Source organism: Hyphopichia burtonii (assembly GCF_001661395.1).
Source record: "Hyphopichia burtonii NRRL Y-1933 unplaced genomic scaffold HYPBUscaffold_7, whole genome shotgun sequence".
In the NCBI taxonomy this organism is placed as follows: Eukaryota; Fungi; Ascomycota; class Pichiomycetes; order Serinales; family Debaryomycetaceae; genus Hyphopichia; species Hyphopichia burtonii.
In genome coordinates, this window is record NW_017963734.1 from 233,381 (window position 1) to 258,816 (window position 25,436).

Consider the following 25,436-nt stretch of genomic DNA (forward strand, 5'->3'; position numbering starts at 1 on the left):
CACACTCGATGGTACTGGCACAAACTGCATGTCGATGTTACTGGCGGAATGAAGATTGTATTGTAGCAGAGTAGATTTAATTGTAGTGGGGATGTACGGAGGTTCTCTTTCGAACAGCAATTAGTTGGAAAAATGAACGAATTTCGGGGAGGATTGAAGGATAGACCACGATTCAAAAGGATCAAAGAGGGATAATTGAAAGATCAAGCACATTTACAATGTCAAGCAGCTCATCATCAGGATCATTTTCGCTTTCCAAGATCAATCCAAAGTTATTGAGGAGAATTTGTATGTATAATTGAAGTTTATCAAAGTTGAATAATTTACTAACAACGGAAATAGATAGGGCTTGTAGGCCAACGTTGAATGAACCAAATTTAGCATTAAACTTAGAAATATGTGATTATGTCAATGCTAAGCAAGGATCAGCACCTAGAGATGCAGCAATTGCAGTAGCTAAACTTATAAGTCAAAGAGATCCACAAACATCAGAATTAGCAGTATCGTTGTTAGATAATTTGGTTAAAAATTGTGGATATCCGTTCCATTTACAAATTAGTCGTAAAGAGTTTTTAAATGAATTGGTTAAAAGGTTTCCTGAAAGACCACCATTACGTTATAATCGAGTCCATCGATTAATTTTGGCCCAAATTGAAGAATGGTATCAAACAATTTGTAGAACTTCAAAATATAAAGAGGATTTTGGGTATATTAGAGACATGCACCGATTATTATCAAATAAAGGATACATTTTCCCCGAAGTTAAATTGGAAGATGCAGCCGTGTTAAATCCAAGTGATAATTTAAAATCTTTAGAAGATTTGCAAAAAGAAGAATCAATAGTTCATAGTGCTAAATTGCAAGAATTGATTAGAAGAGGAAGACCTCAAGATTTGCAAGAAGCAAATAAATTAATGAAAATTATGGCTGGGTTCAAAGATGATAACTTACAAGAGAATAAAAAGCAAATTAATGATGATATTGCTAGATTGAAGAGAAAATCAGAAATTTTTGCTGAAATGTTGAATAGTATTCAACAATCAGGTACTTCAATTGACGATTCAAATGAAGCTTTGGTTGAATTATATTCTTCCATTAAATCTTCTCAACCAATTGTGACTAAAATCATTGAAGAAGATAATGATAATGAAGATTATGTTCATGATTTATTGGGGTTGAATGATTCAATTAATCAATTGGTTGAAAAATTCCAACTTTTGAAAAATGGTCAAATTGATAAAGCTGGTGCAATTAATGTTTCTACTAATAACAATTCAGCTAATGATAATTTGATTGACTTTGACGATGATGAAGGTCCAATTAGTAATGATAAACGTGATGATCAAGGTTATCAAGATTTATTAAGTGATTTGACTAATTTAAGTTTCAGTAATAACAATGCACCAAATCAATCAAATAATCTTGATTTAAATAACTTATTTGGATCAGGAGGTTCAATTTCATTAGGACAACCGATTCAACAACCAAAACCTCAACATCAACAACCAACACAATCGCTGAACTTTGATTTATTATCAGATTTCAACTCACCATCCCCGCAATTACAATCAAATACTTCATTGGATCCATTTCAACTTAGCTTCCCCAATACCACCCCTTCGAATGTATTACAAAATAATTTTGAATCGATTAAATTGATTAATCAATCATCAAACTTGAAAATTGAAGCCGGAGTTAATTCTAATGATGCTTCATTAGTTAATGGGAAAATCTTATTCAGTAATTTAAACCCCCTGCAAATTCAAGAGTTAAAATTCATGTTGGCAGTTCCTAAAAGTTGTAAATTAAATTTAAAGCCCCAATCAAATGATTCCATTAACGGTTCAAGTAATCAACTGGTTTATCAAGAATTTTCAATTGAAAATAATATGAATAAACAATTGAAAATCAAATGGAAAGTTGAATATAAAGTTAATGGAGAAAATTTCGAAGAAACCGGGGTAAACGTTTTATAAGACTATGTATTACATAAAATAATAGAAATATATATTGATAAGAACTAAAAAAACCATAAAAACCCTAAGGATGAACTAAAACGTCATCGATAATAAACAAGTAACCATTATTAGTCAGAATTGAATTAATAACCGGAACGAACCCACCGTTCAATCCAATTTGATAAGCCCCAGTGTTAGCATCCTGTTTAATCAAGACCGATTCACCGTTGATTAAAGTACCTTCAATTATATTTGACTTTAAATGGTCATCATTTTGATTCAAAGAGTCAATCGATTTGATAACGTGACCAGATAAGAAGCTATTCAAGTTATCGTGGATTACTTTTTCGTCGGAGTCATCATCTTGGATTGGATTAGGAAACTCCCAAGGTTTTAAACCATTCAATTTAAATTCAAGAGCGTTATTAGTGGGAGCAATTATAACCATAGAATGAGCTTCTTCCTCCACTAATTTGGAAAACTTTAAATCATCTCTTATATAAGAAGCGAAAAAGGAGATTTCATTCACTTGAGAAATAACCGACTCCAAGTAGTTATCATGGGATTGAAATACAATCTGGTCCCTTTTATGATTTGATTTTTGGAATGGGAACTTGAATACGTTTTTCGGATCCCGTTTAGTTAATTTCAAGGTGAACTTATCGTTTTTTTCACCTTCGATGGTTTCTCTTAACTTCTCCAAGTCAAATACGTTTTTAGCAGCCACTGCCGCAATGGTAGCGAGAAGAATAAGCGTGAATAACTTCATTGTTGATAAAGAAGTAGGAGTAACAAAGGTTAAAAATGACCAAATCTTTTGAGGGATATAAAAAGCTTCCAAAATGTACGGGTGTAAGCGTATAGGTACGGGTGGGGATTGTATATATGTACGGAGGTTTGTATTTGCAACTACATTTAACAAGTAAAACACTAATTAATTAATTCATACCTAGACGAAGGTAAGGTACAGAAGAGAATTTTACGATGAAGAAATTAAAATTAAACAATATTAGAAGTAGAATTAGTATAAGGCGACACCGACGGAGACAAAACCAACAATGACGGTTAACAATTTAACGACGGCAGTGTTGGAAGCACCAGAAGAGTGGCTTGAAGAAGAGGAAGAAGAGGAAGAATCAGAAGAGTCAGAATCGGAACCAGAGGTAGATTCACCGTTCTTGTTACCCTTTTTAGAAGAGGAAGAAGAAACGGTAGAAGAAGCACCTCTACAGTAAAATTTATCACCTTTGATATCACCAGCTTTGTTTAATTTAGTGAAATCGGAACAAGATAAATCACCGGTAGAGGTCAAGTTGAAACCACCAGAGACTTTGTTTAAAGAGTCAAAGGTACCGTTATCGAATTTACCACTCAAGACAACAGAACCACCGATAGTTTTCAATTTAGGGAAACCGTCAAAAGAAGATAATTCTTCATTGTCTTCGACTTTCAAAGCACCACCAATGGAAGATAATTGAGGAAAGTCCAATTCTTCCAAGTCATCATTTTCACTAATGGATAAAGATTTACCGACGGATTCCAAACCTTTGAATTCGATTTTATCGATAGAGTTTGAATCTAAAGAGAGAGAACCGGTAATTTTGGTCAAGTTGGAAACAGATAAAGAGTTAATGGATTGTAAGTAGACAACGTTGGCTTCGGTTAAATCGTCCAAGGAAACGTCGACTTTTTCGGCGTTGTAAGAAATGGATAAAGTATCGGTGACTTTTTGTAAACCAGAGTCAATCGATTCGATATCACCGTTATTGTTAACGTTGAAAACCTTCAATTTGTAAACGTTAATACCGTCCAAAGAGGTTAAACCAGTGTCACTAATGATGATTTCATCAGCAGAAGTAATCCCACTGGATAAACCGGTTTTTTCCAAAGCTGGTAAAGCATTCAAGTTGAAAGTACCAACGGTGGTTAATTGGGCCAAGTTAAGGGTGGATAAAACAGTGTTGGCAGTAATAACCAAGTCCCCAGAAACCAATTGCAAGCTTGGAGCATTAAGAGTCTCAGCCTTGGTGGCGTTTTGAATGGTTAATTTACCGTAAAATTGTTCGACCCCAGTCAATTCGATTGAACCGAAAGAATCCCCTTGAATGGTAACATCCCCAACGGCAGTGGCACAAGCAGCAACCGATTGCACTTGCGAAGATGCAGTAGCGGTGAAATCCTTGAATGAACAACCTTTAGAAACTGATGGAGTGGCAGTGGTTAAAGTAGAGTCTATAATAAAAGGTTAGTACCAGACGAAAAGAGTAAAAATCAACGAAGCAGAATCAGGTAATAGGAAATCCAAAAGAAGAAACAGGCGGATCGCGCACGTTAGACATCAATTTTTCACCAAAAGACAAAAAAAAAATTTTTTTTTATTAACAAACTTCCCAGTGCAGTATTTTCAGTGAAAATTCCCAGTACCGTATTTTCAGTGGAAATTCCCAGTACCGTATTTTTAGTGAAAATTCTTCGGTATATTGAACACTGCCCGTGTGCTGAACACTGTGGAACGGAGCACGGGGGTAGCTGAGTCGAATGGCTCGTTGAGACTTGTAGAATACATACTGTTGGCACCAAACGCAACACCAGCGAAAGCGCAGGCGGCGAAGATTTTTTTGAATTGCATAGCGAACGTGATAACTGACCAGGAAGAAAGCTGGAGGAAAAAGCTGGGAAAAAGTTGAGTTATAAAGGATTGGGAGACAGGAAGGGGGTGATAACACAAACTTATCAGGCAAACAATTGGAGGTTATGATGATGAAAATTCCGGTTTGGTTTTGATCTATTTTTGGGACGTAAATATTCGAAGACAATACTCTATGATGGTATGCTCAGTGCATACCTCCTCCACCTCGCTGGCCACCGTCTGGGTCTACGGTCTTGCTGCTCTCGCTGGCCACCCACTGGCTGTCTACACCCCGTCTACTGACTGGCTAGTGACTGGCTGTCACTGGGAGTCACTGGCAAGTCACTGGCAAGTCGGAACTCAGTAGCCAGCCCACCGATATAAGACATCGTCTAAAAAATAAACAGCAGTAGCCTGATTTGGAAATTCACTAACACAATTAAAGAAGTTGAAATGAGTACAAGTACCCGGAGGTTACTTGGGTTCATAATCGAGTAAATTTACGTTAATTATACCCTGCATTATATATGCTTTCCTTGTTGATGTTGCTTATGCCTTGATTGTGCTTTCTTGGGTGGTGGGCTTTGGTATGTCTTTGTTTCTTGCCTTCTGCCTTCTGCCTTCTGCCTTCTGCCTTCTGCCTTCTGCCTTCTGCCTTTTGTCTCTTGTCTCTTGTCTCTGTTCTGCCTTTTGTCTCTTGTCTCTTGTCTCTGTTCTGCCTTTTGTCTCTTGTCTCTGTTCTGCCTTTTGTCTTCTGCCTCCTGCCTCCTGTCTTGTCTTGCCTGCCTTGGGTTCTAATACGGCGAACCGGTGAATAACCAGGGTACGGAGGTTTTTTTTGATGTCTTCCGAGGGCTGGAGGGAGCGAGCCATTTTCGGGGGTAATTACATACAATTAATTTTCCAGCTCTTTAAAAGAGCTAATACCAAAACACTAGGATAATGTCAAATATTTACTTTTATAAGTTTATTGTGAACAATCAAGTGTTTTACAAGTCACAATATACTTATGCACTAGTCAATTTAAAACCATTGGTTCCGGGACACGTTCTTATTGTTCCATTAAGAACTAGTGTATATAATTTAGCTGATTTAACAATTCATGAAAGTATCGATTATATGAATACATTACAATTGATACATAGGTTTATTAAACATGTTTATAAAGCCGACTCTTTGAACATTGCAATCCAGGATGGACCTGAATCAGGACAATCAATCCCCCATTTACACACCCATATCATTCCGAGATATAAACTGGACGGTTATGGAGATGGAATATACTCCAAACTCGAACAGAAAGATCTCCTTGGCGAGTGGTCTGCCAGAAGAGACTCCTTTATGAGCTCGGGTGGGTTTAGTCCCGTGGACGATGATCAAAGGGTTGCTAGGACTCTGGACGTGATGGCTAAAGAAGCCCTTTGGCTAAAAGACGAATTGGCCCGGTACACGTCCTCCTCTACTTGAAAATAATTAAGTCCTCTCTTTATATAGATATATATACATCTGTCTTTCTTAATAAAACAATGACCAGTCTTGATGAAATACAGTGGAAGTCGCCAGAATGGATCCAGCAGTTTGGATTGCACACCGGGAACGTGCTTGACTATTTCACCGAGCTGCCATTTTTCGATCGAACATCAAATAATCAAGTATTGAAGATGCAATTTCAATTTCAACCAGTGCCTAATTATAATCTTCAAAATAAGTTAAGTGAAATGGTCGGGGTTGAATTTATAATTGCGTTTATCAAGGAACCTAATTTCTGGATAATAAGAAAACAACAGAGAATTAACCCATCCACCGTAATACCAAAACAAGATTATTATATAATTGGAGCAAATATATATCAATCACCTAAAATTCACGATATACTATCATCCAGATTATTGGCCAGTGTATTATCAATGAAAAACTCAATTGATCTCCTTAATGAAATCAGTAATTATAATATCATGGACGGGGGTCATCAATATAATAAATCCTCCAGTATAACAAATACAAATACTCCCACTAGTGTCACTACAACGTCGGAAACTCCCGTTACTACAAATAACTTAGAAGAAATAAGTTCAAACACTTTTGATAATTTATTGAAATCAGTAGTTAATTCAAATAATGATTCAATTTACTTGGATGATTTACCAATGTACGGTAAAAATAGTACCGTTGATCAATTAAATCTAAAATTAAATCTCTAAAGTTCGTCTTTAATTGACTCCTTCAATTCTCCACTTTGTTTGATTTTCAATTCCTTCACTGGTCTATCTCCTCTTTGAGTTTTAACTTTTTCCATATAATCAACAACTTCAAATCCTTCAATAACTTCTCCAAATACAACATGGGCATTGTTTAACCAGGAGGTAACAACTGTAGTAATGAAAAATTGCGACCCGTTGGTATTCTTACCGGCATTGGCCATGGATAACCTGTATGGTCTATCATGTTTTAATTCAAAATTTTCATCATCAAATTTGCCTCCGTAAATTGATTTCCCCCCGTATCCTTGACCAGTTTCAAAATCTCCCCCTTGTAACATAAATTTAGGAATAATACGGTGGAAAATTGATCCAGTGTATCCAAAATCAGCATCTTCAGAAACAGCTAATTGTCTGAAATTCTCAACCGTCTTAGGAACAACCGTTCCAAATAACCCAATAACAATTCTACCAATTGGTTGTTCATCTTCCACAATATCAAAGTAAACTTTATTAGTAATTGGTGGGTTTTCTGGTAATCCGGCCACCGCCAACTTGAAAACAAAACAAGTGGCAACTATAATTGATAAGATGGTCAATTTCATTATAAACAGCATGTAGTTTTTCAATTCTACAATTGGGAATCTTTTTGATTGATTTTTAAATACAAATTTATTGATTTTTTACACGACTATTTACAATGCTAAAATTCTCTTTCACCTCTATCTTCAGCTTCTAATTCACCCTTTTCAAAAGCTTCTCTTTCTTCCATTCTCTTTAATGAAGCCTTCTTGGCCTTAACGGCTTTGGCATTTCTTTCACCTCCGTGTCTCTTTTTACCTCGTTTATGTTCTCTCAATGGTTCTAAATCATTAACAAATTTATGTTTCCATCTTAACATATATCTTCTTGTGGATACATCGATACCTTTATTCTTCAATTCTTTAGTGTCAGTTGATAAAAACTTATTTAAATCTCCTTCAAAACTATCTAAATGCTCGATAGTATTACGTCCGATCAATTTGAAAAATGTTTCTAAATCATGCACATTTTCTTTGGTTCTAGTAGAATGGTTGGTTCTGTTGAGCGTGCTGGTGATATGGAAGCCACGTTGGCCTAGGCTGGGCGTTATTCTGGGTATGAACCTGGTGATCCTTAACATCTTGCTGATAACTAAGTTAAAGTGAAAATTTAATGGAAAACGATGAAAAAAATCTGTATATATATAACTGTGCCGGGCACGCAAACTTTTTTGGAAACTCCCTGTGCACCCGTACATATATATCAACATCTACACCCGTGCACCCGGCTTACAGCTTGAATTATACAAATAATATCAAATCTAATATATAGATATATACTTTTCAAACAGATTACAATAAACCTTTGTTTTTGAATTCAGATAACAAGGAGTTACCCAATCTAGCTGGGGATTTTTCGACAACGACACCGGCAGATTCTAAAGCAGCGATTTTAGAGTTGGCATCACCTTTACCACCAGCAACAATGGCACCAGCATGACCCATTCTTCTACCTGGAGGAGCAGAAACACCAGCGATGAAGGAAACAACTGGTTTGGCACCTTCAGGTCTGGTTAAGTTGTGTTGTTTTAAGAATTCAGAAGCTTCTTCTTCGGCGGTACCACCAATTTCACCAATTAAAATAATACCTTCAGTTTCTTTATCATTTAAGAATAAAGTTAATGCATCAATGAAGTTGGTACCTGGGAAAGGATCACCACCCATACCAATAACTAAAGATTGACCTAAACCAACTTGAGTAGTTTGAGCAACGGCTTCATAAGTTAAAGTACCTGATCTTGAAATAACACCAACTTTACCTTTTTTATGAATATGGGATGGCATAATACCAATCTTACATTGTTCAGGAGCAATCAAACCTGGACAATTTGGACCAACTAATCTGGTCTTTGATTGAGTTTTCAACATTTGAGCAATTCTAACCATGTCGTGTTGAGGAATACCTTCAGTAATGGCAACAGCCAATTCGATTTCAGCTTCAATGGCTTCTTCAATGGCTGCGGCAGCAATTGATGGGGGAACAAAAATACCAGTGGCATTAGCTCCAGTTTGCTTAATGGCATCACTAACATTAGCAAAAACTGGTTGATCCAAGTGAGTAGTACCAGCCTTTTTTGGATTGGTACCACCAACAACCTTAGTACCATAAGCAATGGCTTGTTCGGCATGGAAAGTGGCTTGTCTACCAGTGAAACCTTGGTAGATAACCTTGGTATCAGCATTAACCTTTAAATTCTTAATGGTAGAAGCATAGTTTCTAGCTGGCTTGGAGGAAGCAAATCCACGAATAAATTGTCTGTTCAACATCTTTAGCTGGGAATTATTGAATATATGGTAATTGAAATCAAATAAGTGATATACAATTTGAAAAAGAAGAAGAAGAAAGTTGTTCAATAAATTTTTTCGGTTTTGTTTTTTCGTTCGGGGGTACTTTTGATATTTCACCGTACTTTTTTTTTTTTGTTTTGTTAGTGCTTTTTTTTTTTTTATTAGTGCTTTTTTGTATGGGTTTTTTTTTTGTATGGACAGCTTGGGAATTGTATGGAGAAAATCGCGATTTATCGGGCGTTTAGTATCCGCTGGATGGGATGCTAGTGCTTGATCACGGTGATCTGCTGGGTTGGACCACCGGTGGGTTGGCCACTGGTTGTCCAATGATATGTAGTGTAATGGATCGAGGTTAAACCCCGATTGATTCAGCGGGAGAGGACCAACGGATGCTCTCCAGAAGATGAATATTCACTTGGGGGATGGACGGAGGTATGGGTCTGTCATTTTTTGCTTCGTGGGTGGGATTTTCTGGTGTACGGAGCTTTCTGCCGGTCCCCAGGGGGTTCCTGAACTCCGATTCGCACCGGGAGCTCTGGCTCGGGGAGGACCGGAACGCTCCAGTGGCCCGTCGATTACATAAGCAGGGAAATTTAGAGGTATAACGTCCAGGCATGGGGTTAAGCAATACCCCGGATTTCAACGGTTCTACACTGATTCAGAATAGGATATGTATGTATAAATAGGTTAGTAATTGAATAAACTTTTATAGGAAAGACATCTGCTTTCTAGCAAGTCCCAGTCCTTGTAGGTGATCCACATTTCATTGACAACTTTCAACCTTCCGTAAACACTTCCACCTTTCCAGGTTAGCATTTCCGGATCGAATTCTCTGGGAGGAGGTAAGACGTTGACGGAGAAAGATTGGCCCTGTTCGCTGATGGAGTCGATATAATCCAAATCGATATCCAAGTTGGTTTGGTTTTGGATTTGCAATAAAACATCCTCGTCAAGCTCGATATCTTCCACGTTGGAAGGAATGTTCTGTTGCTGGCTTGAAGTTTCCATAAGATGTTGTTTCTTTTTATGTTTTTCTTGTAAGATCAATTCCTTTTTCAATTGATCAAGCTTATTTTGTTCATTAGTAACGTATTCGATAATGTCATCAAGGGCACTAGTTGATAAAAACTTTGGTCTCCAAATATTAATACGATCATTTAAAATCAAGTCGTATCCGCTTATTTTAGCAAACCCCCCACCAACAATTAAGATATTATCGTATAATTTTTTAATTTTACTCAAGTCATTGGCAAGTCCGGCATTGGTGATTGATTCGATAATGGCTTTTTCTAATGAAGTTGTCAAGGTGGGCATTTCATCTGGCTTAAATCTCTTTTCTTCTTCCGACTCGTCGCCAAAACTATATTTGGTGAATTTGGGTCTTTGATATGGATTGGTATTTTTAATTTTGGTTTTCTCTTCCACTAACTTCTTTAATAATACTTCTTCTAACATATCACAATAATTTTCTTGATTACCCAACATTTCTTGGGATCTGGAATATGGGTTATTTGATTTACTAGTATATTGATCAACACTTTCACTAAATAATTTATCATTAGTGAAATATGGTGGAATTTGATACAACTCTGGATAAAACACTCCTAAAGGAGCTAACATAACTTCATCATAAACTTTAAATTCATATTTTTCAGTGTTTTTGAATGGTCTTCTTTTATAGAAATTATATAATTGTACCGCTATATCAGCATCTTGGAATGTAATGAAATTATGCTTTAAATTAGTAGCTAATTCCCAATCATCAACTTTTTTCTCTAAATTAATCTCTTTATACGGGAACAGTTGTTGTAATAATAATTTTATAAAAGTTTTGGTTATATCATCTCCTCCATAATTTAATTTAATTCTCAGATTATTTAAAATCATTCCTTCATCGACACAAGCAATAGATGTCGTTTGTGATCCAACATCAACAACACATGCAGTCAGGGCACCTGCTCCAAAAGTTGCCGCTACTGATTCTTGAATTATTCCAACTCTGCCAAATCCAACGTATTTGAATAATAATTCAACCCATTTTTCAACATATTTTTTATCATATAAGTCAGGTATCACCAACATAGCTTTCAATTGATTTAACTGTCCCCTTTTCACTTCAAAATCATTTAATGATTCAATTATTATGTTTTCTAAATCGCCTAAGATCTCATGGTTGGATTTATAAATTTCACTCGATTGATTAAAATTCCCATTCTTAATAGGATACCTCAATATCCATTCTTGATAATCTTCACAGATGGGTAATTTTAACGCTTCTTCTCCAACGAAAAACTTCTTATCTGCTGGTATACTCTTAATATCAATCCAATCTTTCTTATACGGATCATTATGATCCGGTATAATCTCGGGCTCTTGCTTTTTATTGAAGTTCGAAGCTGTTTCTCGAGAATTAGGTAACATTCTTCTCTTATAATATCTCATTCTTGATTTAAAATCTTTCGTGACAATCGATTTGGCCTCATCAAACTTTTCATTGATCTGGATTTCTCCTTCGTCATCAACATATCTTTCTGGACTAACTTTACTAGAATCAATCTTTTTACCAATAGCATTAGGGACCGCAATCACAGTTGGTATGGTTTTAGGATACGAGTCAGTGGCTCGTCCAATTCTAATATTAGATGATCCTGGATGTATCACAATTGTATCAAATCCCATCTTGACTTTCTCCTCATTGGCTTCCTCGTTTTCAGCTTCTTCTTCTTCTTCTTCTTCCTCCTCTTCTGCTGCAGCGGCGGCAGCGGCGGCGGCAGCTTCAGCTTCCTTTGAATTCTTTTGTTTACTCATTTCGATTTCAATATCATTTAAATCAAAATCGTCGAAATTTTTAACTTCATCATCCTTCTTAATTTGGTTACTAGTTGTGGGATTTTTCTTCATATTCTTAATTTTTTGTTGCAATAATCTTTCTGTTCTCCAATTTCTAACAAACGATACTTGTTCATCCTTTTTCAAATAATCAGTATAATAATTTTTTTGATTGATTAATGGAATTGTCCTCACACTTGTAAGGTTGAACTTATTTTCATCTTCAAACCTTCCTATACCTGTTTTCTTCAAATTTTCTGCAATTGTTATGGCCGCCTTCATTCTTCCTTCCTTACGACGTTGTAAGACTTCGGCACTTGGCTTCTTACCCTGTTGACTAGAACCCGGTTTTTGACGCTTATCATCATGTTCTTCATTCGTTGGATGATTGGGATTCTTCCCATTAGTATTAGCCATCTTGTTCGACGTTTCAATGAAGCTATTGAAGATATTGAAGATTGTTTTTTTTTTTCTTTTTCATCAGTCAACGCACCCATGAATTTTCAACATTTTCAGTTTTCGCATTGTAAAGGACCCTATATGCCTACTGAGTGCCTTATTAACGATTCTATTGCCACTGGCTTTTGGAGCTTGCTTCACAGTTGGCATTAGAATGGATAAACCGTAGTCTGCAGCCAAATCTGGGTGTGTCTGTGATTTTTATCAAAATTATGGCATTTTTGAAAAAATAGTGAAATTTTTGGGAAAACTTGTACATTTTGATTATAAACTGGTGGGAATGAACATTAAAAACGTAATATCCACTGTATTTTTACGGGATATCATAAAAACGATACTATAGATGAAGAGACATGAGCTTAGCCAAGATGAAAGCAATTTGAGTTTATTAGAACTATATTTAGGAATAGGAATATCAAAGATAAAGCATGTTCATGTATAGATTGGTGAAAAAACTTAACTCATATACTACTGAAGCAATTCTATACTACGCTAGGGAAAAAGCAGCATAGGTAAGTTGGATCATAGTTGAAAGATTCCTCTGAATCTTTTAGTCGTAGTATTGTTACTGATAACATGTTTGGTCTTTGAATCACTCTAGAATATTGTTAATTTTACATTCGGTTTTTGATTCGAAGAAACAATATTAACAAACCTGTCACTTTTGCAACCTTCTGCTTGTCAAGTTTCATCCACTTACTTTGATATCTTGTTATTGAGTAATGACGTTTCATAACAATCAGATCCTTTGGTTTCAAGTCCTTCAGAGCTTCCTCAAAGAACAAAAGTCCATGCTTAACATACAATTTGAGACTGGCTCTCCTTCATTTGATATTAGAGCCACTCTAATCGATAACTTCTTTACAGCATTTAGAAAGTCTTCTTGTTCATCAGGCTTCACCTGGGGTTTTTTGAAAAGCATCACTGCCCATCTTGATCGTTCTATATTTCCCTAAAACTGAAGAATGGAGAATGTATTTTTTGCATGATGAGCCCAATACTTTTCAATTTCTATACCTTCCACGGGTTGTTCCCAGGAGATAACTCTGATGATCAGGACTTCTCTCTTGAGCGAACTATTTCTAATTATGATTCAGGTGGGAACTTACATACAAACATAAAAAGAATTTCTGCTGGTGACTCAATCCATCGTCATCCTGAATGCTACTAGAATGATAACTGAAAAGTCATTGAATACACTTTCCTCACCTACTATTGCAGCCTAACAATGTCAATTCTGCTTAGGCTGCGAAAAGAAATAAGACGCTAAATATTAACCACTAAAGCTTTCCCTAAAATTTCAGCCAAACAATACCCATTCAACAGGCTAGCACTCTTTCCCAAGGCTTCGCTGTCGCCAGGTTTCCCAAGGCCACACATACCCAGGTGTCCTAACGCTTCACTTCCTCACACGATGTGGCATTGTCCCCACGGGCTTGATCAATTGAGTATGCTTATTACTACTTCAGTTCACTCCGTCTAATTACTACCTTGGTATATTGTTACTTCAACTCAATCAAACGTGGAACTTATTATTAAATTCGTATATTACGAAGTTGCAAAAATACAAAAAATCCATTGCGCGGAATTTACTTCTGCACGTGGGAATTCAAATAATACGTCAAAACTGTCAAGACTGTCAAACAAGAAAAGTCTTGACTAGTCTTTGGGTGCAAATGGCAGCCATTGGAGTGCTATTCCAGCGCAATTGGACGTGGTGAGTAAAGAGCAGGGACTAGTGTAGAGAGTAGAGGTGGGGAGAGTGGAAGACGGAGTGAAGACGGAAGCCTTCCTAGAAGGGAACGAGGAATAAACAATAATTAGTCCAGTTACACGTGCATTACCAAATGAGACTAATTAGAACCCAATTGGATATCGAGTCCAGATGAGATGGACTGGCAGTATATAAAGCTGCCCTTATTCCAAGATGGAAGAGGAGATATGGATGAACAACAGACAAGATGGTTTCTATATCCAAGATTATCAACAATGGGTTATTATTAGTTGGACAAAGTGTTTATCAAGATGTTGCAGTTCCAGAACAGGCTTCGGTTGATAATTATAATGTTATCAAGTATCTTGGAGGTGCAGCACCATATATTCAGCATAACGGGTTTGGGATCAGTAGTGAAATTCCTCAACAATGTACGTTAGATCAAGCCCATTTAATTTCGAGACATGGAGAAAGATATCCCTCGAAGGGGTTGGGTAAGAACTTTGAAAAAATCTATGCTAAATTCCAAGCATACAACCAAACATACAAGGGAGATTTATCCTTTTTAAATGATTATGAATATTTTGTTCATAATAAAGAATATTACGAAAAGGAAACTGATCCAAAAAATAGTGAAGGTACTTATGCTGGTACTACCAATGCTTTAAGACATGGTGCTTATTTCAGAGCAAGATATGAGTCCCTTTTCAACTCCAATGAAACCTTACCAATTTTCACCTCAAATAGTGGAAGAGTTCATCTTACTTCGAAATACTTTGCTAGAGGTTTCTTGGGTGATGATTATGCCGATGATAAAGTTAAATATAATATAATTACTGAAGATGGATCCCAAGGGGCCAATTCATTAACTCCTTATGCTGGTTGTAAAGATTATAATCAAAGTGCTTTTGATTATAAAGTTGATGAATATGACCAAACTTATTTGAAAACTATCTTGAAAAGATTCCAATCAGAAAACCCTGGTTTGAATTTAACCAGTGATGATGTTTACCAATTATTTAGTTGGTGTGCATTTGAAATTAACGTTAATGGTACTTCACCATTTTGTAATTTATTCACTACTGAAGAATACGTTAAATACTCTTATAATCAAGACTTGACTTATTTCTATGAACATGGTCCTGGTAATAACTTAACTGCAACTATTGGTGCTCCATTTTTAAATGCAACTTTACAATTATTAAAAGATGATAAGGCTTCAAATAAAATTTGGTTATCTTTCACTCATGATACTGATATTGAAAAATATCACAGTGCTTTAGGTTTATTAGAACCAAGTTCAGATTTACCAACTGATCATATTCCGTTCCCAAATCCTTATGTTCATTCTTCCATTGTTCCCCAAGGTGCTAGATTATACACTGAAAAATACACTTGCGGCAATGATTCATATGTGAGATTCTTAGTTAACGACGCCGTTTATCCTTTGCAACATTGTCAAGATGGTCCAGGATTCTCTTGTTCTTTATCTGGCTTTGAAGATTATGTCAATCAAAGATTGAATGGTAAAAACTACCTTCAACAATGCGGCTCCCATGATGTCCCTGGTGATGTAACCTTCTTCTGGGATTATACTACAACCAATTATACTGCTCCTGATATCGATTCATAATCGCCGTATTCTTTTCTTTTTAACTTTTCTAATACCGATCCATTTTTTAGATTTCTGTTAGATACATTTGTATCTTATTTACGATATCCGTTGACTACCGATTAAATCGATTGTAAGTCCCCTTAAAAATAACCACCAAAGAGCCATACGATTAAATGGATCTAGGTCGACATTGTCAAAATTGACTTTCGATTCCTTCGTAAAAAAAGTCCCCTTTATCGTAAATAATACCCTTTAGGGTGAACAAATTAAGGGAAAGGCGACAGCAATTTGTCCTTATCTTTTCCCTTCAACATCCTGACATCCTGACATCCCGTCGTTTCAAGATTCAATACTCACCAGTAAGTAGACGAAAGGTGAACGGATGCACAGTCCACCAGGTCAACCACAAGAATAGCACAACAGCAGTAGCAGCCCATCAGACACTTGCTCAAGCCTTCGGCAAACAGCTTATCCACACTGAGGCCATTGCCTTGATGTCGTAATCAGTCAAAAGTTGATATAAAACGGCTCTCTGCAGGCAAACTTGCACCTTAGGCTTATCATTTTGATTGCACTGTTTTGGAAGTGCGACAGTGCGGCATCGATTTTCATTGGAATTGTGCCCTTCTAATTAAATAACTGTGTTATCAGTTAATTATCAGGTGTTGACGGGAAATCGGTATAAATATATGAGGGATTATCATTGGCTATGAAGTTTGTAAAAAGATTTTTGATTGTCAACAATGTCAACCAAGGAAGCTGTTGCAGATTCTGCATTAATTGATGAAAAAACCAACCATTCAATCGAGGATGCTCATACTTCGTCTAGTTTAGAGGAGCTTTATAATTACGATGATCCTTTAAACTATTCGACCAAATACGTTGACGAGTATAATCCTCAAGGTCTTAGAAAACCGACTGAAGATGAAAAAAAAAACTTGAGAAGAGTTTTGGGCCGTGCTAGTTATGCGGTTTATCTTATTTGTTTGGTTGAATTAGCAGAAAGAGCTTCTTATTATTCGGTTCAAGGTCTTTTGGCTAATTTTATTCAAAGACCTTTACCTCCAGGATCAACTACCGGTGCTCCAGTCAGTAAGTCTGATAGTCAAAGTGCCGGTGCTTTAGGTTTAGGTACTCAAGTTGCTTCTGCTTTAACCTTATTACTTCAATTTCTTGCTTATACTGTTCCAATTTATGGTGGTTTTGTTGCTGACGCTCAAATTGGGAAATTAAAGGCTATTTGGATTGGTGTTTTCGCTGGGTTTGTTTCTCATATTTTGTTCATTATTGCTGCTATTCCTTCAGTCATTGCTGGTGGTCATGGGGTTGTTCCAACTGCTTTAGGTATTATTACTCTTGCGTTTGGTACTGGGTTTATCAAGCCTAATTTATTACCTCTTTTAATGGATCAATACCCTTTCCAAACTGATATGGTTAAAGTATTACCTTCTGGTGAAAAGATCATTTTGGATCGTCAAAAATCTTTAGAAAGAATGACTTTGGTTTTCTATTGGGCAATTAATATTGGTGCTTTTTTCCAATTAGCATCTTCTTATATCGCTAGAAGAATGAGTTTTTGGTTTGCCTTTTTCATTCCAACAATTGTTTATTTATTTTTACCAGTTATTTTATTTGTTTTGCAACCTCGTTTAGTTAAAGAACATCCTCAAGGTTCAGTTTTAATCAATTCTTGGAGAATTTTTAAAACTAGTTTCAGTGGTAATTTCTTGAAAAGACATTTAAATGGTAGCTTTTGGGAATATGCCCGTCCTTCAGAAATGATCAAGAGAGGTAGAAAATTCTATAATATGAAGAAAGAAACCGCAATTAGTTGGGATGATCAATGGGTTTTGGATATTAAGCAAACTGTTAATGCTTGTAAGATTTTTATTTATTATCCAATTTATAATTTAGCTGATACTGGTATTGGTTCCATTGAAACTAATCAAGCAGGTTCAATGAGAACTGATGGGGTTCCAAATGATTTATTCAATAATTTCAACCCTTTAACTATCATTATTCTTATTCCAATTTTAGATTACATCATTTATCCAACCTTACGTCGTTATAAGATTGATTTTAAACCAGTTTACAGAATTGTTTTTGGTTTTACTTTAGCTGCTTTATCTCAAGTTGCTGGTGCAGCTATTCAATATAGAATTTATACTTTATCTCCTTGTGGATATCATGCTTCTGAAGGTGGTTCTTGTGTTGCTGATATCACTGCCTGGCAAGAAGTTTCAGTTTATATTTTATCGGCTGCAAGTGAATGTTTTGCGATGACCACTGGTTATGAACTTGCTTATACTAGATCACCTCCTCATATGAAAGGTTTAGTTATGGCTCTTTTCCTTTTCACAAGTGCTATCCTGGCTGCCATTGGTGAAGCTTTAACTCCAGTTTTACTTGATCCTCATTTGATTTGGCCTTTTGCTGGTATTGCAATTGCTACTTTTGTCTGTGGTCTCTTATTCCTTTACCAATTTAGAAACTTACATAAGGAAATGGAAGAAGAAAGAATCTTTAGAGAGCAATTGGACCGTTCCAAAGATGAAGAAGAACTTAATGCTCAAAATATCGGTCCTACTGCCATAACCGATGATCATAACTTAGAAGCCGTTACTTCTATCAAAAGTGCCGTTGGTAGATGATTGTGTATAATAACTGTAATATATTTATTTTTTGTATTACGAAGATGTAGCTGAAAAAAAAAAATCGTTTGTATATTTGATATACATATATACATATAGTAATACATGAAAAACATTAAAAGTAATAAATCTTTATTGTATCGCGGTTAATCACCTCGTAAAGCTCTAATAACAGCTGGTCTTCTCATCATATATTTTGTCCATTTATAAACTTCAGGGAATTCAACTTTCAAATTAATACCAATTCTATCGACAACGTTATTCCAAGGAACGAAAGATAAATCAGCAACTGTAGCACGATCACCAACTAACCATACGGGGTAATCGAAATATCTTGATTGACTTAAAGGAGTGGTACCTGCACTATAGGCAGCAGCATTTTCAACATCCAAATCCATAATTAAAGCTTCTCTTCTTTCAGCCAAAGCCATTTCTATAACCCCATAAACACGTCTAACTTCATCGGTATAACGTTCAACTGCACTTGGAACCGGACAGGAATGGAAATAACGGAAATGTAAAGCTTGTCCAATCATTGGAGCATGTCCAGAAGTTTGAAAGAAAAGCCAACTTGAAATTTGGGATTGTTCAATTAAATTGTCCGACCAAAGAGGACATTCGCCATGTTCTTTTAAGTATTTTGAAACCAAATATAAAATTATTGCTCCTGATTCCCAAATTGAAGTATTTTCATTATAATGGTCAATCAAAGCAGGCACTCTTGCATTTGGATTAATAGTAACAAATTCTGGAGCTCTTTGTTCTCCATTATTGAAATCCAAGAAGATGGTATTAAATGGAGAATTCAATTCAGACAATATTATGGCCACTTTGAATCCATTGGGTGCTGACCGATGAGAAAATAAAGTGTATCCTTCAGTTGGTTGATTCTGGAAAAAATGACTAATTCTTGATTGTTGTTGCTGAGTTGATGCTTCATTTTGCAACTGTTGCTGCAATAAATTAAGATTAACCTCATTTTGCTGTTGATCACTAAGATTTACTGACTTGAGACCTGCTGACAAGTTGGAAATAGTTTGAGGATTTTGGTTATTCTGTTCATTATTCTGATTATTTATCGATGCTTGATCTTGATTGCTTATATGTTCATTATGATCAGTATCCATCGTGCAATTTATCTAACTGACCCACTTATTCCAGAATGAAATGAATATCTATTCAACTAATTTCAAATTTATTATAAAAAATTCTAAAAGAAAATTAAACCAAATCTTCCCTTTGTAACTTATACAAACTTATATTGTCAATAACTACCTGTTCTTAAAGCAAATACAACCACAATCAGATAGTTTCCTGGAGATTATATTGATTCTTATGCTATGTATATCTACTTTGTATTGAAGTTCTACTCATTTCCTGTCTTTTTTTTTTTTCTTCCAAAAAAAATCCTGGGAAAAAAAGCCCAATGAAAAAGATGTTGATAATTTTTCGGGCCCCGTTTTCTTACTCTTGATCCATTTTCCACTCCGAAATCCCTTTCCCGGAGCTTATGGTCGAATTCTTTGACAGTTCCGTCGTTTCGACCGGCCGTTCGATAGCTTCTTCTTGAGCTGCCAGTTTGTCCTGGTGTTCACGTTGGGCTAGATAAACGGCACTCAACACACCGGTACACCAGCATAACCACCATTAATTAGTGTGAAACCCAGTACTAAAAGATAAGGAAATTGGTCCAATTCCTTACTTATCCAGGCTCCCAGTTACTCCGAAGAGGTTGTTCTAAAGAAGCTCTTGTCTTTCAGGTTACCAGAGTTAGTGCTAGTGTCGCTAGAAGTAACTCTATTGCCTTGCAGTTTGATTTTCTATTGCCTTGCAAGCTGATATTCTATTGCCTTTCAAGCTGATATTCTATTGCCTTTCAAGCTGATATTCTATTGTCTTTCAAGCTGACATTCTATCGCCTTGAAAGATACCCCGGGAAGAGACACAGGTATAAATTTGATCGAAAAACCGTTTGATACTGTAACGTTCTTAAGCAACCAACCATGACTAAAGATTCTGCTGGTGAAATCGCTATTCTCGTTCTTGATACTGCAATCGAAGGGATCACTGAAAGATTTGGGGACTTCGGTGATAATGCTACCCATGTTCTTAGTTCTGCGGTTGCAAATCAGGCTAACGAATTAGGTCCTACCCATTTCGATTTCGTAAAATATCAAATTGCCCATGCTACAGAGGCCTCCATTTATTTGGAGAGCTTACATAAAACATTCCAAGACTTGACTGCTAGGATCGAACAAGGTATCATAAAAGGAATTCTCCTTACTGGCTCACGTAGTGATGCTTTCAGAACTGATATCCCTTGGTTGAATGAGTTGAACACGTTTATTAAAGATTTCTTACTAAATCTCGAAAAGTTCCCAATAGTTGGGATTTGCTTCGGACACCAAATCATTGCCAGAAACTTGAATGCTAAAATTGGTAGAAATGATGCTAAAAATGGCTGGGAACTTGGTATCACTAAAATTAATATCAACCCTGACATCTTGTATGATGAAAACTCCCCTTTCCATGAAGTATTTGACGAAAAAACAATTGCAACCAAAGAGCTCCACTTGGTTGAATCCCATCAAGATATAGTTTACGAATTACCAAAGCCTTACAATAATTCGAGTTTTGCTTCGATTGGTTCGACTAATAAATGTGAATTTCAAGGGTTCTTAACAAATTCCGGCCCCTTGAAAATATTAACCTTCCAAGGCCATCCAGAATTCTCAACTGATTTGACTTTAGAATTATTGAATAGAGACTATAGATTGAACTATATAACCGAACAGGAATACAGAGATTTCACTGATAATACTAAACTTTTTGTCAATCAAGGCCCGGTGGTTGGCAAAGTGATCAATAGATTTTTTCATAGAGTAAATAATTAATTACATTTATTTGAATATATATAAAGTTCCTGTTTATTTTAAATACCATGAAAAGAGCTGTTTCTTTAATCAAATTTTTTATGATGTAATGTCTTCAATCATCAAAGAATTTTTTTGTAGGGGAGACAATGCTAAAGCCTTGTAATTTACCCCCGATTGATTGACTAGTTAATGAAACTGGGGTTTCATTACCACTTCTTGAATTGCCGTTTTCCATTCTCCTACTTAATTTATCATTGATTGAATTGAGATTTTGCAATTTACTTTCTAAGTTTTTAATTTTATCATTAGCAATTTTAAGTTCATATTGATGATTCGATGTCAAAGTAGTGACAGCTTCTCTTAATTCTTCTCTTTGTGATTTTAAGGTTGAAATTTCTAAATGTTCTTCCAGCTGTTCATATTCACTTTCAATATCGTCAGAATTTTTAGGTGAACTAGTATTTTCATTACTACTAACCAAAGAAAATTGTTTATTTGAAACTGATCTTAATGTTGGTGGTCTTTCAATACTATTTGATCCATTCAATTGTTTTTCTAAATTGGGTATAACATTAAATTTCAAATCACTATTTTCACGTACCAAATCATTATACTTATCTAAGAGGTTTTCATCACCCTCATTTCTATTATTAATGGATAATTCATCCAATTTATCCTGTAATTGATTGACAATGTCATTCTTCACTAATAATTGTTTATAAATTTCATTCTTTTCATAGTTCAATTTTAATGGACTTGGGTTTTGACCTTGTTCCAATAATAGAGCATGCTCTTCACTAATGAATCTAAGACGTCTTTCATTATTTAATTTATCCTGTAACTCACTGATGATCTTCAGTTTCTCCAATATTTCTTTTGATAAATCTTCATTACTTTGTTCATAGGTGTAATTTCCAGACTTTAATTTATTTTCCAAAGCAACCTCTCTTTTTATTGAAGATGCTAATTCTGTTGTGACTAATTGTAATTCATTCAATAAATCATTGTTACTAGTCATAACTGCTAACTCTTCTTTGGTAAATTTGAATGGTTTTGGTTGAGGTTGAGTTTGTTGTGGTTGAGTTTGTTGAGGTTGTGATCCACTTTGTTGATTTAAAGAAACCAGTGGTGACCTTGGAACATTGTTCATTGAGTTATTGGAGGATAATCTTCTGCGAGATAACGCAAATGAACTGGTCAGATTAAGGTCGTCATTGGCATTTAAAACTTCGTCACCATTAAACTCATCATGTTGGGAAACACTTGATCTTTTACCACTTTTAGAAAATCTTTTCAATATATTTTTTGACTTACTTGAAAGAGAAAAGCTTCTGGATTTTGTTTTTTCAGCTCTCTCAGTATTATTCCCACTGATTGATTGAGTTGGATCTTCTTCAATAGTTGGATTAGTCATGAGTTCATTTTTAACATACTCTGATTTATTAGTACTATGTTGATCATTTGAAGTATTAGCAGTTGGAGGAGTTCCAATTTCTCTCAGAATAGTCAGAGTGCTTTTATCAGAGAAATTATGCTGACTAGCTAATGGATCTTCATGATCGTGATGATCAGGAATCTTATCATTATCCGAATAAAATGAAGATTTACTACCAGCGTTACTTTCAGGTGAATCATTACTAACAGTACGGAACTGACTAAAGGCAGTATTGGTGACCAACGATTTATAACGAGGTTTTCTATCATGTGGGGAGCCACGTTCTTTCAAAGTAGTATCGTTATCATCAGATTCAGTAGTGGTATTAGCTGAATCATTTTTATTTGGAGTTTTATTTGGGGAATTAAAATCTGAAGCAGTTACGAAAACATCTTTATTTAAAGAAGTAGCATTTGAAGAATTTGAGGTTGCTGTAGCACCCAAAGAATTTAATTTATTACGATGTTCATTTCTATGGGCTAATTCTTCTGGATCATCAGTTTTAATGAGCGATTCTCTTGGATTGCCTTTATTTTTCAAATTGAAAGAAGGAGAAATATCAACGTCTTCATTTTGATTGCGAGATGGAGAAGAATTATTATTGAATAAATCCAATTTTCTCAATCTCATTGAATTTGATTTTTTCAAAGTTGACTTACGAGAAACAGAAGGGCTTTCTTCACCAAAATTATAAATGACATCATCATTACTATCATTTTTAGATTGATCTCTCAAAGGAGAAGATGAAGATAAAGGTAAAGAATGACCCGATTCATTAGATTCAATCATAGATGCAGGAGGTTTACGACGGGGGGCGGTATCTGATTTTGATTTTTGATCAGCATCCAAATTTTCGTCATCTTTTTCTTCTTCATTTTCTTCGACGACATTCATCAAAGAATCATTTGAACTTTGTTGATGATTAGCTTGAGGGCCTTGAGGAGGGAACATACCTAATTGTTGTTGACCAGCAACGTAAGGATTCAGACCTGAAGGTCTTTGGCCATAAGGCATGAACTGACCACTTGAAGTTGGACGAGATCCTAGAGGTTGTTGTTGAGGATAACCATTTTGCATCATTGGGCCATTTTGCATCATACCGTTTTGCATCATTGGACCATTTTGCATCATTGGATTTGGACCATTATTCAAAGACATGGCTCTTGGATTCGTGGGAGGAGGCCCATTAGTTAGCGACATGGTACGAGGATTACCAGGGCCCATCGGCATACCCTGAGGAGGCATCCCGCCGGATCTCAAAGACATTGCCCTAGGACCACCGGGCATCATTTGACCATTTTGCATTGGATGGAACCCATTAACAGGTGGAGGACCCATACGGTTATTTAAGGACATGGCACGAGGACCAGGAGGAGGACCATTGGTTAAAGACATGGCACGAGGACCAGTGTTAACGCCGCCACCAGGACCAAACCCACCCAAAGACATGGTTCGTGGATCATTTGGCATCATTTGATTCGGAGAAAACTGTTGTTGTTGCATTGGATTCGAGCCAGCAAGAGACATTGCTCTTGCGCCCGAAGCCAAGTTCATTTTCTTTTGATGATTCAATTGTTTTCTGTACTGGATGTTACTTACATTTTTTTGTCCCGTCATTCCACTAACTCCTGAACCACTTCCCAAAGTTGGAATAAAGGGAGTTGTATCAAGAGTTTTAGCACCACTGAGGCCGTAAGGACCGCGATCTCTAATATGAGTTATGTCGTCAAAGGACATATTATTTGTAAGATCACCGATATCAACCCCGGCATTTTCATCAAAACCATCAGCACCACCTTTACGTTTGAAAAATTTGTTCATGGTAGACTGAGACGTCATGGAGGCTTTACGCGACCCAGGCGCTTGAGGTAAGCCGGCGTTTATCGGGCTCATCAAATCATAATTTGTGAGCTGTTGTTGCAGCAGCTGCTGCTGCTGCTGTTGAGCCTGTAATTGCTGAAATTGTTGATAAGTCATCTCTTGTTGAGGATGAACTGGAAGCGGAGCTTGCTGTTGGTACGCTCCCGCTGGCGGCGGTTTTGGAGCGGTGCCCGAAGTCCCACTAAGCACATCTATATCCTGTTCACCCATCAAGATCTGTTGTCTTATTCTGGCTTGTTCCGTAGAGGCAGTACCCGCGTCCATATTGAGATGATGTCAAGTCTATAAAAGCCAGTTGTGTTTCTGCTTCTTCAAATAAAAAAACAACGAAAAGTTTAAGCAAACCTGGAAACGAAATCCCACCGAAAAAGTTTGTACAAGAAATAAAGGAGCCAAACGAATGATAAGCGAAAGTATAGTAGCTAATGACTACTGCTGATGATGGTGGATCTAAAGCTGTTCAAGGGGAGGCAATACAACAAGGAAAAAAACAGAAATAAGCGCTCTTAATTCTTAATTGAAAAAAACAAAAAAAAAAAAACCGTAAAACCCCCAAAAAATAGGACTATGCAATGGACTGAAAGAATGTTCTTGCTAATGAGCTGATGGGGTGAAAGAAAGAAAGTATGTGATGATGTGTTTGAAATGGTGTCTTCAGAATATACCTTTTTTTGGTGTTTTTTTCTTCTGGCTTTTTTTTTTTTGGGATCTTTTTTTTTTTGTTTTTGTATGGAGTTTTTTTTTTTTTGTATGGAGTTTTTTTCGTTTTTTTAGTGTAAAAAAAACTCGCTGGCTGGTGTTTCACTTGAAATCGAACTTATT

At 36.1% G+C, this 25,436-nt stretch overlaps 15 protein-coding genes across 15 annotated transcripts; 6 read left to right on the forward strand and 9 right to left on the reverse strand.

Moving 5' to 3' along the window:
• Positions 1-218: 218 nt before the first annotated feature.
• Positions 219-1,976, forward strand: GGA2 (phosphatidylinositol 4-phosphate-binding protein; the record flags this gene model as incomplete). The annotated part of the gene is made up of 2 exons (XM_020220254.1): positions 219-288; positions 343-1,976. The coding sequence occupies 2 exons, from the start codon at positions 219-221 to the stop codon at positions 1,974-1,976; spliced, it is 1,704 nt and encodes a 567-aa protein (XP_020074539.1).
• Positions 1,957-2,692, reverse strand: HYPBUDRAFT_153769 (uncharacterized protein). The gene has a single exon (XM_020221720.1). The coding sequence runs from the start codon at positions 2,404-2,406 to the stop codon at positions 2,041-2,043; it is 366 nt and encodes a 121-aa protein (XP_020074540.1). The 5' UTR covers positions 2,407-2,692; the 3' UTR covers positions 1,957-2,040.
• Positions 2,693-2,979: 287 nt separating this feature from the next.
• Positions 2,980-4,587, reverse strand: ECM33 (Ecm33p; the record flags this gene model as incomplete). The annotated part of the gene is made up of 2 exons (XM_020219017.1): positions 2,980-4,190; positions 4,527-4,587. 2 exons carry the CDS (start codon positions 4,585-4,587, stop codon positions 2,980-2,982), a joined length of 1,272 nt encoding a protein of 423 aa, XP_020074541.1.
• Positions 4,588-5,045: 458 nt separating this feature from the next.
• Positions 5,046-5,787, reverse strand: HYPBUDRAFT_225666 (uncharacterized protein). The gene has a single exon (XM_020223116.1). The coding sequence runs from the start codon at positions 5,458-5,460 to the stop codon at positions 5,137-5,139; it is 324 nt and encodes a 107-aa protein (XP_020074542.1). The 5' UTR covers positions 5,461-5,787; the 3' UTR covers positions 5,046-5,136.
• HNT2 (bis(5'-adenosyl)-triphosphatase) lies at positions 5,530-6,054 on the forward strand (the record flags this gene model as incomplete). The annotated part of the gene is made up of 1 exon (XM_020223678.1): positions 5,530-6,054. The coding sequence occupies one exon, from the start codon at positions 5,530-5,532 to the stop codon at positions 6,052-6,054; it is 525 nt and encodes a 174-aa protein (XP_020074543.1).
• A 59-nt stretch (positions 6,055-6,113) lies between these two features.
• HYPBUDRAFT_158337 (mediator complex subunit) lies at positions 6,114-6,788 on the forward strand (the record flags this gene model as incomplete). Its single annotated transcript, XM_020222365.1, has 1 exon — positions 6,114-6,788. One exon carries the CDS (start codon positions 6,114-6,116, stop codon positions 6,786-6,788), a length of 675 nt encoding a protein of 224 aa, XP_020074544.1.
• Positions 6,716-7,395, reverse strand: CYP5 (peptidylprolyl isomerase family protein). Its single transcript, XM_020221721.1, has one exon. The coding sequence runs from the start codon at positions 7,388-7,390 to the stop codon at positions 6,785-6,787; it is 606 nt and encodes a 201-aa protein (XP_020074545.1). The 5' UTR covers positions 7,391-7,395; the 3' UTR covers positions 6,716-6,784.
• Positions 7,396-7,488: 93 nt separating this feature from the next.
• On the reverse strand, positions 7,489-7,947 carry HYPBUDRAFT_158339 (mitochondrial 37S ribosomal protein mS41; the record flags this gene model as incomplete). Its single annotated transcript, XM_020222366.1, has 1 exon — positions 7,489-7,947. One exon carries the CDS (start codon positions 7,945-7,947, stop codon positions 7,489-7,491), a length of 459 nt encoding a protein of 152 aa, XP_020074546.1.
• Positions 7,948-8,158: 211 nt separating this feature from the next.
• On the reverse strand, positions 8,159-9,133 carry LSC1 (succinate--CoA ligase (GDP-forming) subunit alpha; the record flags this gene model as incomplete). The annotated part of the gene is made up of 1 exon (XM_020219011.1): positions 8,159-9,133. The coding sequence occupies one exon, from the start codon at positions 9,131-9,133 to the stop codon at positions 8,159-8,161; it is 975 nt and encodes a 324-aa protein (XP_020074547.1).
• A 366-nt stretch (positions 9,134-9,499) lies between these two features.
• ARP8 (Arp8p) lies at positions 9,500-12,508 on the reverse strand (the record flags this gene model as incomplete). Its single annotated transcript, XM_020222602.1, has 2 exons — positions 9,500-12,320; positions 12,477-12,508. 2 exons carry the CDS (start codon positions 12,506-12,508, stop codon positions 9,842-9,844), a joined length of 2,511 nt encoding a protein of 836 aa, XP_020074548.1. The 3' UTR covers positions 9,500-9,841.
• A 1,895-nt stretch (positions 12,509-14,403) lies between these two features.
• Positions 14,404-15,789, forward strand: HYPBUDRAFT_113832 (histidine phosphatase family protein; the record flags this gene model as incomplete). The annotated part of the gene is made up of 1 exon (XM_020219002.1): positions 14,404-15,789. The coding sequence occupies one exon, from the start codon at positions 14,404-14,406 to the stop codon at positions 15,787-15,789; it is 1,386 nt and encodes a 461-aa protein (XP_020074549.1).
• Positions 15,790-16,152: 363 nt separating this feature from the next.
• PTR2 (Ptr2p) lies at positions 16,153-18,480 on the forward strand. The gene has a single exon (XM_020223310.1). It carries the CDS (start codon positions 16,515-16,517, stop codon positions 18,420-18,422), a length of 1,908 nt encoding a protein of 635 aa, XP_020074550.1. The 5' UTR covers positions 16,153-16,514; the 3' UTR covers positions 18,423-18,480.
• Positions 18,481-18,496: 16 nt separating this feature from the next.
• Positions 18,497-19,655, reverse strand: URE2 (Ure2p). The gene has a single exon (XM_020219843.1). The coding sequence runs from the start codon at positions 19,547-19,549 to the stop codon at positions 18,569-18,571; it is 981 nt and encodes a 326-aa protein (XP_020074551.1). The 5' UTR covers positions 19,550-19,655; the 3' UTR covers positions 18,497-18,568.
• A 770-nt stretch (positions 19,656-20,425) lies between these two features.
• On the forward strand, positions 20,426-21,316 carry HYPBUDRAFT_113527 (putative amidotransferase; the record flags this gene model as incomplete). Its single annotated transcript, XM_020218978.1, has 1 exon — positions 20,426-21,316. One exon carries the CDS (start codon positions 20,426-20,428, stop codon positions 21,314-21,316), a length of 891 nt encoding a protein of 296 aa, XP_020074552.1.
• A 94-nt stretch (positions 21,317-21,410) lies between these two features.
• HYPBUDRAFT_243339 (uncharacterized protein) lies at positions 21,411-25,306 on the reverse strand (the record flags this gene model as incomplete). The annotated part of the gene is made up of 2 exons (XM_020223311.1): positions 21,777-25,306; positions 21,411-21,710 (listed from the first exon to the last, which is right to left on the reverse strand). Exons 1-2 carry the CDS (start codon positions 24,876-24,878, stop codon positions 21,411-21,413), a joined length of 3,402 nt encoding a protein of 1,133 aa, XP_020074553.1. The 5' UTR covers positions 24,879-25,306.
• Positions 25,307-25,436: the final 130 nt, after the last annotated feature.

Bases quoted from the DNA above. Each gene is read 5' to 3' on its own strand.
- HYPBUDRAFT_225666 (XM_020223116.1), bottom strand. From the start codon at position 5,460: ATGGCTCGCTCCCTCCAGCCCTCGGAAGACATCAAAAAAAACCTCCGT.
- URE2 (XM_020219843.1), bottom strand. From the start codon at position 19,549: ATGGATACTGATCATAATGAACATATAAGCAATCAAGATCAAGCATCG.
- PTR2 (XM_020223310.1), top strand. From the start codon at position 16,515: ATGTCAACCAAGGAAGCTGTTGCAGATTCTGCATTAATTGATGAAAAA.
- CYP5 (XM_020221721.1), bottom strand. From the start codon at position 7,390: ATGAAATTGACCATCTTATCAATTATAGTTGCCACTTGTTTTGTTTTC.
- HYPBUDRAFT_153769 (XM_020221720.1), bottom strand. From the start codon at position 2,406: ATGGTTATAATTGCTCCCACTAATAACGCTCTTGAATTTAAATTGAAT.